The following is a 13,653-nucleotide window of genomic DNA, read 5'->3' as shown; positions in this document are numbered from 1 at the left end:
ACGGAGGGCGGCGATCTCTCCGCATCGGTTTCCTTATCAAGGTCTGGCAATCGGAAACTTCGCCGCCTGTGGGGCCTCCGTGGAGTGCCGGGCCAACGCGCTGCTGCTCGATCTGCGCTGACTCGATCTGCTCATGCCCCTGCTGCGGCCGAGCATCCTGTTGCCATCGGCAGGCGATGCCGCGCCAGCGGAGAGGGCGGCGCGCCACGGCGTTGCCGCGACGCACATCCTGCAGCAGGCGGGCGGTGGTCCGCTTGACATGGGGTGGTCGGAGCCGGTGCTCCTGGCGTGGAACGCCGCAGTCACGCTCGCAGGGTACATTGCTGCATATGGCAGCGACGGATCTGTAGGTGGCGGGGCGAGAGCGGCGGTCTGGCGGGCGATCGAGGTGCTCGAGGGCTTCGGTGCCGGTGAGGCGGCGGCGGCGGTGCGAGAGCTCGTGGGACGGGCGGATATCGTCGCTGTCGGGGGCAGCGTTGATCCTGGGCTTGGAGCCCAATTTGGGGGATTCGGAACAGGGTTCGGGGAGGCTGGCGACGGTCTGTATGAAATGTGGTCCTATGGGATGGACAGCTGAGGAGACTTGGCCAGGAGCATGGTGGTTGTTACATGCATATACGATACATGATACCTACGGCTGGCGTTGGGAAATAACCGAATCGATTTCGACGACACTTTCTGGCCCCCGTCTGCGGCTCAACTCATCTGCCGGGCTTTGCCAATCTGATAGTCGCATATTTGGACATGTCAAGTGCCGTGATTGTGGTAGCATCCGGATACTTTGGAATGACAAGAGGGCATCGTCGGCAATCTGACTCGCGTCAGCCAACGCACCTAATTGCCGAACAGGGTACCACAGAAAAGCCGCCGATGGCAGCTCCGATGGCATAAGACCGACACGGTTGAGCCAAAGTCCGACAGCCAAGTAGCTGTAAGACCCGACAGACAATGCTTCAGAGTAGCATCTCTCTTGTGAAAGCCGTGCTGACATGACCTATCGCCGAAACCCAAGGTCATAAAGCCGCTCGATTCGCATGTGAGATTCTCCGGCGTGGAGAACACAGTGGGCCTCTGACGGGCATTACCAAACGTAGCCCCAGCGGAAAAAAGCAATTCGCTGGCCCAGCTCCCCTTTCACCGACGCTGTCCTGCGTTGTCGGCCAGTGAGCGCAGTATCATACTGCCGAGGGTTTCTCCCTAACATCGATGAATCGCCGCACAGATCGGGGCAATCCCGCATGACGAATAACCCAACGCAAGAATAGGAGCTGATGGCCGACGAGACATATGGACAGTCTCTCGGCGAAAGCTGCTCCGAGAGCCGATGCGCCGGCTTCGGCCGCGGAATCCTACACAGATTGCTTGTATCGGAGGCAGCGTCCAACAAAAAAGTCGTTAGGACCGACGGTGATAGGCTTTGCATGAGGAGCGTCTGAGGAGATTCATCTGTGTATGGTCGGTGATAGGCCTTTGCGAATGTTGCATTCAGCTGAGAAGAGAAGCTTCGGCACATCGATGATGGTGTCTCTTTCTCATCTCCGTGGGTGGTGCATCTGGCCAGTATTCCAATATCCCCTCACGTTCTCACTAAAGGGTTAGTACCGGCTAGGAACATGGGCGTGACGGACCGGGGGGGTTGTCATGAAGGTTCATTTCCTTATGTCGGGACCTTCTCGACAAACATCCAATATCGTACCATGAGAACACACTCCAGTAAACGCCGAAACCAACCTTCCAAACCTCACGTCACAAACGCCGCGCCTTGAACTCAACATAGCCAACCATCGCGCAACCAAAGCAGCCAACACGGGCTTTCAGTGCTGTGTCGCCGGATGAGCGGACGGCTCTCTGCCCCGGAACAACCAAAACTCGCCCAGACCGCTCTGCGCGTTCTTGAGGAACTTGCCTAGCCCCCGGCGCAATGACTTGTGGCGAGGATGCTTCCCGCGACCGATCCACAGGTTCTCCAACGCGCGAGGCGACGTCCAGAATACAAGTCCAGCGATGAGGGGGTTGATAAGATGGCGTCGCAAGGGTGAAAGGCCCGGCGCGTGATGTTTCGTCACATCATACTCGAAGAAGAGAACAATGTTACCCAGCACATTGATCAAGCGGATGATACTACAAAGCTTAGCACGAGCGGTTGATGCCAGACTTCAGCAGACTCACAGATGCATGATAAGCAACACTTCAGCAGCAACCTTGCCGGCATCATACTCGGCCTGCATCTCTCTAATCATGACATAGAGGGGCGGGATGCCGAGACCCAGGATGGTGAACTCAAGACTGCCAACGATATGATATGTCCTAACCTCACGGCCACGCAGCCAGAGAATAACGAGGATGACACCCATGAGAAGGAACGCCATCTGCATCACGTCAGTTGTGAAAACTCAACAATAAACAAGCGACCTACCACACTCGGCACGACAACAACTTGGTTGTCCGCAAATAACCTCCACAGAAGGATATAGGTGACGAAAGCAATGCCGGACCGGATACACACCAGAATGTAGTAGCCTACCATGACCATCTGGTAAATCTGGGCGCAGCGCGGATGCAGTTCACGGGCAGACCGTGGCCAGTACTCTTCCTTCGCGGGGTCATTGGTGCAAGGCCAGCCGCACCAGCGGCACACGCGAACCTTACGCTCGCCACCCTCGGTCAGGACATACTCGCCGGGGCAAAGCTGGCCCTGGCGGACGGCGCAGTCGGCGCAGTTCGCGGCAAGTGGGACGCTGGGATCGGGGCAGTAGGTCATGCTAGTCGCCGGCGGGGCCTCGATAGACGCGCCGTCATCTGACACCTCACCGTCGGATGGCGCAGGCTGAGCACACGGCGCGAGTGGCCACAGCAGCCGACGGCCGGTGCCGTCGTAGCGCAGACAACTGCGGCAGACAAAACGTAGCGAATTGTCGGTTGCGAGAGAGCCCAGACATGTTCGCACAAAGTTGATGTCGATGAGTTGACGGTAAAACTGATTGGTGCAGCGTAGGTTCTGCAAGTCGCCATAGTCGAGATGAGAGCCGATGAGAAACTGCAGTTCCATGGGCAAGTAAAGTAGCGATGCATAGGGGTTTTTGCGGCTGTGATAATCCGTGTAGATGATGGGAGCCGTTGTCACCTCCTCTGCGTGTTTCTCGGAGCGCTTCTCAGACAGTGTTGCTGTGGTTGCATTGTCGAGAGCGGCGGAAACCCGAGAGGCCTCCATGGGCTGCAGTGGGCCGCAGGCCAACGACTGGCGTGTAGGTGGCGAGAAGCTTGATGAGCTTTTCCTTTCCCTGAACCGCAATGCGACAAGGTGAGGCGAGGCTCGTCACGATGTTAAAGCTGGGAGGTTCAAACTCGACGACGGGATGACGGACAGATGAGACGTTACGAGGCCGACAAAAACCTAAAAAGACGGATCAAAGGATGGTTTTTCTGGCGCGGGATGGTAAGGCGAGTCGAGACGCTGCTCGGTTCCTGAAAGTTGACCGACTGCCACTGGACCCTGAACAGTGATGCAAGGTCAGGTCAGCCTCTGGCGGGGGAGGCGGTGCACGACCCTGCCCCCTCTTGTCGTTACGGCAGGGTATTGGGTTCGACTGTGTCGAAGACTGGTTCGGGAAGCCTCCGTTGGCGGGCTAGAGCCGTGGACACGGTGGGTTGCGCCAAGCCGTTCTGGGCGAGACGTCAGCAACAGATGCGTCCATCCAGTCCGTGACCCCCTTTTGCCCCTCCTTTTTGATGCACCCAACCCTCTCCAAACCCACCAGCAAAGCTCAACGAGGCGGGGGACTTTTGGGTAACATTAGGTCCGCCGTACCATTTGTGACGACGACGAGCGAATATCTGGCAAACGCCCAGGCCGGCCCAATTGCACACGAGTGGCGCCAAGAGGAAAAAGACGCAGGGCAAGAATGCGTCTGTCTGTGTACGCGGAAGAAGTCATTGCTCGAGTAGTATTTCGGTTCACATGCTGCCCACTAGCACACCCGAGGTGACCCTTTGGCCATCCGCCGCCGGTTCCAGATCGATTGGTTCCATGCGCGTCGGGACGCCACGCGAACAAGGTTGACGGCGCACGCAGGCCGCGGCCAGCGAAGGCGACAGATGCTTGTTGGGTGGCACACCGCCGGGCAAGGCAGAAGCCAAATAAGGGTCCAGGCCGTAGTACCGACACACCCACTGAGGGATGTCACAATTGCGGGTTCAATCCGGGCCACCGCCGTGACACTCTGTTTGGCAGGATCGAGAAACGCGGATAAGGGTTCTAGGGCCGTGTCTCCATTCAGCCATCGCTTTCGTAGTCCGAAAAGTATTCAAACGAAGCAGGCAGCGGTGCGTCCTTGCTAGACGGCGAGTCGGGGTCGGCTTCGTCGACCAACTGCTTTTGCACCTTTGCGGCTACGATGCTCGTCTCAGCGGCAGAAGACACGGTGGTTGTTGGTGTTGCTGTTTCTACTGCTACCGCTGCGATGCCGGCTGTGGCTCTCGCGACGCGGTCCGGCCGCACCATGGTCGTCATCCAGCGGCACCATTCCCAGGGCCGTTCCTTATCCGGCAACCCGTTGAAGTACTCCCAGCCCATCACGCCTCCAAAGGCCTTGTAGCGGCCTCGGAGCCGGAGGAGGACGGCGCCGAGCGACTCCCACGGCACCCAGCCGTTGCCGTTCTCGTGGCTCGTCAGCAGCCCCATGACAATCTTCTGCTGCGGCCAGCCCTTGGCAAGCATCATCTCGTACATGAAAGAGTTGCTGCCGTCGCCCCAACCATTGTAGAACTGGCAGTTGTACCAGTTGATGTGGTCACCTTTGAGGAGCTCGAGCATCTCGTAGTCGAAGCCGCTGAGATTCCTCTCGGGGTCGAGCATGGCAGCAGCGACAGGCGCCATGGAGACGAGGAATTTGGGTCCAAAATCCGCGCGTATGCGGTCGAGGAGGCGCATCATGCCCTCTATGCTCATGTACTCCTCGACGTCGAGATCGATGCCGTCGAGCTCGCGCTCGCGGATGAGATCTCGTAGGGGTGTCCAGTACATCTCGAAGGTGACCTCGTCGCGGTCGAGTTTGGCGTAGGAGCCCCTGGCGGCGCCGCCCAGCATGCCCATGACCTTGACGCCGCTCGCCTGGAGGACGCGCAGCTCGGCCCAGAGGGTCTGAAAACGGGGGTGGGAGGGGGCGTGGTCGTTGAGTGTTATGGCCGACGGGTCGTCGTTGATGTGTATGGCAGCAAGAATGACGTGGGTGACGGCAATGCCTGGCTGGGTCAGGATGGGTAGGATGGATATCGGCTTGCCATCACGAGTGTGATGGGTCTGGTAATAGGTGATGACGCGGGGGAGCGAGTCGTCATTTTCGGAGGGTAGAGGAGGCATGGGTATATTTGAATCGGGTGCTGTTCGAGCTTGGCTTCTGTAGCTGGATCGTTCGGGACGGAATTTTTCGGAAATGTTTTGGTCGTGTTGACGGCGGTTGCGATACACTGTCGGTGATGTGGATTGATCATTGTTGGAGGAGGAAAGCTCCAGGAACCTGAAGCTTCAACGTAGGCAAGGCCTGTTGGTTGAAGGAGCTTCAGGTGGGGAGCTCCAAAGCTCGGAGGCCAGTTGGCAGCGGCAGCGGAGCGCATGGCAGGTAGGGGTGCCCAGCGCACCTTCCAGCGACGCTTCCAGTGCCTGTTGATCCCTGCTAGGCCCGCCGGCAGGGGCGACCTGGCGCCAGGGGTCCAACCGCTGCAGGGTGGCAGATGCGTCCCCCTAGCTGTACCTATGCTTGAATGTCTTGTGGTGGTTCTTTTCGCGCAGGAGCGCTCTGTGCCCATGCTGCTTGCCTCGGCTGGTCCGCACAGTTGCTTCATGGACTGAGCTCCTCGCACCGTCTTCAATGGCCAGATACGCCAAGCTTGCTTACGGCTAGATCCCACGTTCCCATTGCCATTCCGAAAGGTCTTTACCCGTTCTGAGGTCTCAAGCCTAGACCTGCCCGATCATCAAAGTCAAGCTGCTGATCATGGAGTCTCAGCCCAGGCTGTACTGAGCACAAGTACAACCAAGCTCACCGGAACTTTTGACAGATCAGACCTCCGTTTCTTGACAAGAAGCCGCAGTCGTACGGGTGAACGCGCCACCAATTTTCATCAAGATGCTGACGTCAACGCCTGGCTCGGTACGACCTCGTCGAGGAACGGGACAGGCCGAGGGTGACAGGGTATGATCCGACGCCCTCTGTGAATGCATGAGAAATGGAAGATCCATTGATCTTCTTGCTAGCTTTGCAATGCCATCTCTGGAGTTGGTTCTCGTTTTTCTTACAACGATCATTGATGAGTTTCGAATCAAGGGCTCCTCTACACCAAGGGCAGTGAGAGGCGGCTATTTAAGTCATCAAAGCTGTTACATGCTGCTTCTCGCGGGAGCAAATGAACCGAGCACTGATGGCGGCGAGGCGGTCGGAGGGACGTATTAGTCCTCTCAACGGCTAGTAAGCTCCGCCCGAGTGGACACATGGCTTACGTCGAGAACGTGGCTTTCTCGAAAGACATCGCTAGCCTGTAAGTCTTCCTCCTATTGGCATGGAAGGCCCCCTTGCTGAATGAGACAGTACTGAACAAAGTCCAGATATCAGGCGGCGTGCCTCTTCCACGACAACATGGCCTCATGCTTTTTTGGCAATACCCAGAAAAAAGGGCTGAGCGGCGTAGCTCGTCTTTTTGATAGCATCGGGATTGAAGCCCTTGCGTATCACCAGTCTGAAGTCAGTCGGGCTACGTGTCCATGGAATATGAATGGTAAGTTCGTATTGGGAGCCGAAGCAGACAACAGGCCGGTCAAATCGTGAGACAACCCCAGATCCCCGAAAGAAAGCCAGGGCGCATTTGGGCCTCAATCCAGAGAGTCCTCATCATCGACTTTGAAAAGCAAGATGAATATGCAAGCGAGCAGTTTACCCGATTCGAATAACGGCACGGTGTTTGCATTTTCACAGACATCCATCGGCGCTCGGCCATCGGTGCTCCGCTGGATGGCTATCCACCAGGTAACGAGGCGGTTCATCTTCAAATGGGCTCATGGATGACACGAGAATCACTGACGAAGCAGTTCACTCTCAACGTGAACGCTCCACAACATATGATAACGATGAGAGAATAGTCAGCTCGCCGTGAGGATCGGAACGAGCTCCGTATGTGAGGAGTGGTGCTGTCGGCGTGAGGACCCACTCATTTCCCGCACCTCGGGCTTCTCAGTATGCCGAGGGCCGGGCCCGATCTAAATCTGGAATTTGACTCGTGGACCAAGAAGAGCCTTCACAGCAAATTTGTACGAGCGCCGTGGCAGCTTCAGATTGTGAAGGGAGAGATGCAGTACCCAAGAAGCATTGCCAAACGCGCTTCGCGTACCGTAGACGATGGAAAAGACATATCGCCGAGAGTACAACATCAATCACAGCCTAGATGTACCTCAATCCTCTCTCGCTACGGAGGCGATGCATGCCGGAAAGGGTGCTGCTACGTCTGGAGTAGCACCTTGACCCCTACTCGACCCACCTCCACATGGACGGCGACAGGGACCATCAGCACGGGGACAGGGGCCTCGGAGAGCATCGTCATAGACTCTGTGGGTGAACCCACGCCGTAGCTGAGGCGCCAATAAGACCAAGTGGATTGGACGCGCAGGGGACTCGCTAGGCTTAAGCCACATGGACACCTAGAGCGAGCTGTTGGGCGATCGACAAAGCAAATTACCATTTGCAAGATCTTGAACCGACGACTCGATCTCAGGGACGTTTCCCCACGCCTTGCTTGTTTTATTAAAGCAACCGCCATGGCACAGGCAGCTTGGCTTCAAAGAACGTTTGATAGTCAACTCTATCGCAACCTACGTTGTCCGGCGCAAACAGCAGCAACAGCCTGTTAGGGCGTATCCCGCTACGTGGTGTACCATTGGCACCTATTCCAGCTCGAAAGCTACCATCGTCACATACATACAGTCTTGAAGATGAGCGACTCAGATGGTAATACTTCATTTGCGCACTTGAAGATTACAGCGACGATATCAGGCAGCTAACCTTCACAGGCGGCCGACCCATTGAGGGCCACACCGACCCCAACTTTCCTCCACCGACAGGTGAATGGGACACGCCTGTCATCATCTACGGCTACACCCCATCCTTCGCCCTCGCCGTCCTCGCCGCCGTCCTCTTCCTGCTCCTCGCCATCGTACACCTCTGGCAGTCCTTGCGCTACAAGTCGTACTACTTCCTGACCTTCCCCATCGGTCTCGTCCTCGAGGTCGTCGGCTACGTCGCCCGCGCCCTTTCGGCTAAGAAGAACCCCTACAACCTTATCTACTTCATCCTCAACTACTTCTTCATCGTTACGGCCCCCGTCTTTCTCGCGGCGGGCATCTACACCGTCCTCTCGGCCCTCATCCACCGCCTCGGCCGCAAGTTTGCACCACTACCCCCCAAGTTTGTGCTCTGGTTCTTCGTCACGAGCGACGTCATCGCCACCATCACCCAGGTCGCCGGCGCCGCCCTCATCGGCGTCTCGCAGTCGAACCGCGACGACCCGACCACCGCCAACAACATCCTGCTCGCGGGTCTCGCCTACCAGGTCTTCGCCATGGGGTGCTTCGTCATGAGCTCGGGCATCTTCGTCTGGCGCGCACGCCGTGCCGTGGCCGCGTCTGGGTTGACGGCGTTCGTGTCGGCGTTTGGCGCGGCAACGCTGCTGGTCTACCTGAGGACGATCTTCCGTCTGGCTGAGACAGCAGAGGGTCTTGGCGGGGAGCTGCAGACGAATGAGGTGTACTTTGGCGTGCTCGAGTTTGCGCCCGTCGTCTTGGCTGTCATGCTGTTTGCTGCATGGCACCCTGGACGGTGCGTTGGGCGGAAGGTCTCTGGTGATGGTGCAACTGCTACTGAGAGGAAGGAGGTTGCCCGTGAGGATTCGAATCAGGCGATCGCGGTCTGAAGGGGGGAGGGGGGGGGGTGGGGAAGCTGGCGGCGCCGATAAATTACATGTGTGGATATATGCCTTGTCACTTCGATACCTTTGCCTATCAATCTCGGACGCATCGGTCATCAAGACTAGTTCAGATGATATCCCAAGACACAATAAGTGACATCACATTACAAACACGAAGTCTCTCGGTGTAAAACTTGGCACACGACGCGGGGAACTATTGAGGATGCCCCAGCGACACGGGATATAATCAATATGGGTAGGAAATGGACTGCAGATCAGAGACCACCAGCCTTTGAACAGGTAGTACCAGGAAACCTATCTATCATCAACAGCTCTACAATCACGTGTTTGTGGGCGCCTTGTAAACTTACATGCACCGTGTAGAACATAAGAACTTTAAATCTGATCCTGTCAAGAGGGCTTCACTGCTTGTATCTTACCCGACTCAGTACCGTGGCCATGCCTGAGAGCTCTGAATAGGCAGGGTTGGTGAAATAAGACTTGTGATGTAATTCATCCTGTCTCTCGAATTCACCGCTACCTACTTGTATCACTAGTGCCCATCTGATTTACAGATCACGAGAGCTGTAAATCACGTGCTCGAGGGAGCAGTGAATCCCAGCCCCGGTCATCACCATATCAGTGAATCCTATACAGTGACCACAAACCCAGACAATCCCCCAATTTTGGTTCAACAGATCCCCCATTTCGCCCAGCAATCAACAGCGGCTAGTGTTGCGACCGAGGCTCCCCGGCTATGCTGACCGCTCCAAAGTTACGACGCAGGCCGTACGGGACTAAGAAGCCGTTTTTCAGAAGCCGCTCCTCGGAACTCGTGAAAGTGTTGAGACAGCTCCTCTCTTCCTGGTCGACGCGGCCCCGGAAGCGCGCCCTCGAATCCGCCCGACGGCCCGCTGGCGGACCCCTGTGTCGATCTATACTAAGCTAAATCTGGGGTACTAACGCAATTCGAATCAGCCTTCTCCACATCCTCGGCACGCAGATATGCTGGCTGCGGTATAAAGCTATGCGCGTCCACCGCCTGGGCATCGAATGAATGCTTGCCAACCGCTTCGTCTTGTGCGGTTTTGCTACCGAGATCAGTGAGAGACCAGCAAGTAGAAATGACACCAGCCTCGGCACCCCCCAACAGCGTTGAGCTGACGCCATGGGAGCAACGGACTCTACCGTGGCGCAGGCGTCTCATCTGTGCGTACTGTTCTCTATCCCTTCATTCAGGAGCGTACTATCGGAAAGAGAAGAAATCTGACAACTTACCGCAGACATCCGCGCCGTGTACACGTTCATTTCCGGCGTAGTGCTCTCCAAGCTCTCCCCAGATGCGCAGAACCTCCACTGGCGCCAGCGCCTCGCCTTGTCCATCCTGCAGTCCAAGTCGGCTGTCCTGACCCCAAGACAGCGGGCTTTTAGCCCGCCCAGCGCATTAACGGGTGATCTCATCCGTGAGTACTGTTACGCCAAGAGCGTCTCCCTGCGCTCTGTCACAGCCTCGACTGCCGGCGGCCAGCACTTTGCAACCCCGCCTGCCGTCCTGCACATTATCACTCCGCCTGGCGCCCCAGCCACCGGCCCAACCATCTACTATGCCCATGGCGGCGGCTACCCAAACCCTATTGCAGTCGCGGGGGCACATTCCCATGGCTCTGCGCCGCGGGGAAAGACCATCAGCGCAAAGCAAGTTTGTCTTTCCGGGAATACTCCTCTCACACCGGGGCACCCCTATCCCCTCGCAGCCTCATCCAGGGCGGCGAAGTGGCCCCCCAGACGCTGCTTGATACCGAGGGCCCTGAAACCCTCGAAAATTGTGGTCATGGCCGATAGTGCCGGCGCCCACCTCGTGGCCCTCGCTGCTGGGGCACTTTGCCGGGCCGCCACCTTACCCGCTGCCGATTGACTGCACGGAGACCAACTCGCTGCCGCTGTGATCATTTCGCGTGGATTGCCATGACCACGGAACAGGTTTCTTTCGACGCAAACGAGGCAACGGACTTTTTGGACCGCAAAGCATCGTTGCTGTTCAAGTTTGGGTTTGCGCCCAACGTCGACGAGCCTTGGGCAAACCTGCTCGACGCGCCTGATTCTGTTCAAGTATGGGACAGCGTGCTCAGACCTGCTGCTGGTAAGCCTGTCGTCCGGAAGGCCATCGTCTTGACGGGTACTGCCGAGGTCCTGATGGATTCAAACATCGAATTCAGCAAGGTGCACCTCAGGGGGGCAGATCTTGTCGTCGATAAGGGGACGGATGTTCCTGCACGGTTCCCAGATGCAGATTACGTGTTTGTTGCGGCTGTGGGCGAGGCGCATACACAGACCATTTTGGATGCTGCGGTGGGCTATGATGAGGGAAACATGTCGCGGGCCATCCGCGAATTCCTCAAGCGACTGTGATACTGTACGAATGTGAGTGACAAGGCTGAACATTTGAGAGGCATAGAGAAAAAGACTGTTCCTCTTCAATTTTCAAAACTCATAATTAGCACCGTGTTCCCTTCACTTTGCCGGCACGCAGGATTTTAGGATGACTCTTCAAATCCCCTCATGATCCCGGAGCATCTCCTACGGCCAGCCTTGGGTCACAGCGGTGCTCAGGTTCTCGGCCTCGGCTCGAAACGATCCGGGAGACCCCGGTTCATGACCCCGCGTTGAGCCGGACTCTGCCCCTCTTCGGCCGCATGTCTTCCCCGCTCACAGCGGTCCATCGATTAGACACCTTCCAAAAAGCGTTGAGACTATGATTTGCCTACAAGAGTAGACACTTTCGAGAACCTGAGGTAAGATAGCACTGCATCCTGAGATGCTCTATCAAGACAATTATCATTATTGGCCATCATGTGTGGGCAACTCGAGTAGCTTCAGCCTTTGCGATTATTGACACCAGTTCCACACAGAGGCGTTCATTATTGGAAGCGAAAATCGCATCATGGAAAACACAAGCATCCCCAGAGTCTCAAATGTGCAAATCATTCAGGTAAAGCAGCCTCCATGCAAGGGAACGTGCCACACCTGCCGATAAGAGATCGCGATGATCGACCATGCAGTCCGAATAGGGAAGGTAGTACACCGAGGAGCAAGCTGCAGTAGAAATCTGCTCGGCGGCGGTTAAACCCGCAAATTATCAAGCATCTCGAGGCACGACTTGGAATTAATGTCTTATTAAAGAGCCGCCCGGTCAGTCAGTGAAGATGTGTGTCGTCGTGAGTCTTCCCCTCTTGAGCGTGGTGGTCAATTCGGAAGGATAGAATTATTAGTATTTCTATCACTCTGTTGGTTGGACTTGTTCATCTTGAACAGTGACAATTGATCGAGATCATGGCACCATCGTTCAAGTCTGTGCTCGCGGTCGCCGGAGCTCTCATTGCTCCCGTCGTCGCCCAATTCCCTCCTGCACCCGAAGGCCTCACTGTGCTCAAGTCCAAGTTCAACGAGAACATCACTATCAGCTTCAAGGAGGTGAGCCTTCAATGGCAAATCAGCTACTTGAGAATCCACTGACGCACCAAAGCCCGGCATCTGCGAGACAACCCCTGGGGTCAAGTCGTACTCGGGCTACATCCATCTGCCCCCAGGCCACATTGACGGCCTTGGCCAGGAGCAGACCTATCCCGTCAATACCTTCTTCTGGTTCTTCGAGGCCCGAAAGGATCCCGAAAATGCGCCACTCTCGATCTGGATGAACGGTGGCCCTGGCAGCTCGTCCATGGGCGGCCTCCTCTATGAGAACGGTCCTTGCTTCGTCAACCCAGACTCCAACACGACAAGGCTCAACCCTTGGTCGTGGAACAACGAGGGTAGGCTATGAAGCTGTTCGCTTTGTCAGCTATCCAGCTGACGTTCATCCAGTTAACATGCTCTACATCGACCAGCCTGTGCAGGTGGGTTTCTCGTATGATACCCTCAGAAATGTCACGAGGAACCTGCTCGGCAGCGTGCAGACCCTCCCTCCTGGTGCCCCGATCCCCGAGCAGAACGTTACCTTCCACGTCGGCACGTACCCAAGCAACAACCGTGACGCCACCTCTCAAGGCAGCCGCAACGGTGCCATCTCTCTGTGGCACTTTGCTCAGGTCTGGTTTCAGGAGTTCCCCGGCTACCACCCCAACGACGACCGCATCAGTATCGCGACCCAGTCGTACGGCGGTCGCTACGGCCCTGCCCTGGCCGCCTTTTTCCAGGAGCAAAATGAAAAGATCCGCGACGGCACTCTCGACAGCGGCGAGGGCGAGAACTACATTCTCAACCTCGACACGCTGCTCCTCGTCAACGGATGCATCGACCGCAAGGTGCAGTGGCCGTCGTACGCAACCATGGCTTACAATAATACGTACGGCATTGCGACAGTCGACGAGGCGACGTACCTCGGCATGATCGACGCCTTTGAGCGCCCCGGCGGCTGCGCCGACCAGATTGACGAGTGCCAACGTCTCGCGCGCCTCGACGACCCGGAGAACCTCGGCATCAACGCCAACGTCAACCGCGTCTGCCAGGCGGCCGAGACGTTCTGCTCACGCTACATCCGCGACCCGTACATCCAGCAGTCGGGCCGTGACTACTACGACGTCACGCAAGTCGACCCGACACTGTTCCCGGACCCCTACTACGCCGCCTACCTCAACCAACCGCACGTGCAGGCCGCCCTCGGCGTGCCTCTGAACTGGACCGGCTCGAGCAGCGCCGTCGCCAACG

The 13,653-nt window shown here is 56.9% G+C and overlaps 6 protein-coding genes across 6 annotated transcripts in view; 4 read left to right on the top strand and 2 right to left on the bottom strand.

Annotated features, from left to right (window-relative positions):
- Window positions 1–929, top strand: part of VDBG_06597 (fungal specific transcription factor domain-containing protein) — a gene marked incomplete at both ends in the record, with an annotated part of 2,489 nt that extends 1,560 nt beyond the window's left edge. Inside the window, 2 exons of the mRNA XM_003002989.1 lie at window positions 174–539; window positions 850–929. Coding sequence (XP_003003035.1) covers window positions 174–539; window positions 850–929 — 446 coding nt within the window. The remainder of the gene's footprint in view (window positions 1–173; window positions 540–849) is intronic.
- A 1,236-nt stretch (window positions 930–2,165) lies between these two features.
- On the bottom strand, window positions 2,166–3,211 carry VDBG_06596 (conserved hypothetical protein; the record flags this gene model as incomplete). The annotated part of the gene is made up of 2 exons (XM_003002988.1): window positions 2,166–2,369; window positions 2,417–3,211. 2 exons carry the CDS (start codon window positions 3,209–3,211, stop codon window positions 2,166–2,168), a joined length of 999 nt encoding a protein of 332 aa, XP_003003034.1.
- Window positions 3,212–4,273: 1,062 nt separating this feature from the next.
- VDBG_06595 (chitinase) lies at window positions 4,274–5,485 on the bottom strand (the record flags this gene model as incomplete). The annotated part of the gene is made up of 1 exon (XM_003002987.1): window positions 4,274–5,485. The coding sequence occupies one exon, from the start codon at window positions 5,357–5,359 to the stop codon at window positions 4,274–4,276; it is 1,086 nt and encodes a 361-aa protein (XP_003003033.1).
- Window positions 5,486–7,978: 2,493 nt separating this feature from the next.
- Window positions 7,979–8,955, top strand: VDBG_06594 (parasitic phase-specific protein PSP-1; the record flags this gene model as incomplete). Its single annotated transcript, XM_003002986.1, has 2 exons — window positions 7,979–7,994; window positions 8,057–8,955. 2 exons carry the CDS (start codon window positions 7,979–7,981, stop codon window positions 8,953–8,955), a joined length of 915 nt encoding a protein of 304 aa, XP_003003032.1.
- Window positions 8,956–10,073: 1,118 nt separating this feature from the next.
- Window positions 10,074–11,358, top strand: VDBG_06593 (conserved hypothetical protein; the record flags this gene model as incomplete). Its single annotated transcript, XM_003002985.1, has 3 exons — window positions 10,074–10,158; window positions 10,233–10,648; window positions 10,792–11,358. The coding sequence occupies 3 exons, from the start codon at window positions 10,074–10,076 to the stop codon at window positions 11,356–11,358; spliced, it is 1,068 nt and encodes a 355-aa protein (XP_003003031.1).
- A 921-nt stretch (window positions 11,359–12,279) lies between these two features.
- The window catches only part of VDBG_06592 (carboxypeptidase S1), a gene marked incomplete at both ends in the record, with an annotated part of 1,929 nt that continues 555 nt past the window's right edge, over window positions 12,280–13,653 (top strand). The window contains 3 exons of the mRNA XM_003002984.1: window positions 12,280–12,420; window positions 12,473–12,758; window positions 12,811–13,592. Coding sequence (XP_003003030.1) covers window positions 12,280–12,420; window positions 12,473–12,758; window positions 12,811–13,592 — 1,209 coding nt within the window. The remainder of the gene's footprint in view (window positions 12,421–12,472; window positions 12,759–12,810; window positions 13,593–13,653) is intronic.

Source organism: Verticillium alfalfae, genomic scaffold (genome assembly GCF_000150825.1).
Source record: "Verticillium alfalfae VaMs.102 supercont1.8 genomic scaffold, whole genome shotgun sequence".
Lineage (NCBI taxonomy): Eukaryota > Fungi > Ascomycota > Sordariomycetes > Glomerellales > Plectosphaerellaceae > Verticillium > Verticillium alfalfae.
Note: the sequence above shows the minus strand (reverse complement) of the source record. Positions and strands in the feature narration are given on the sequence as shown.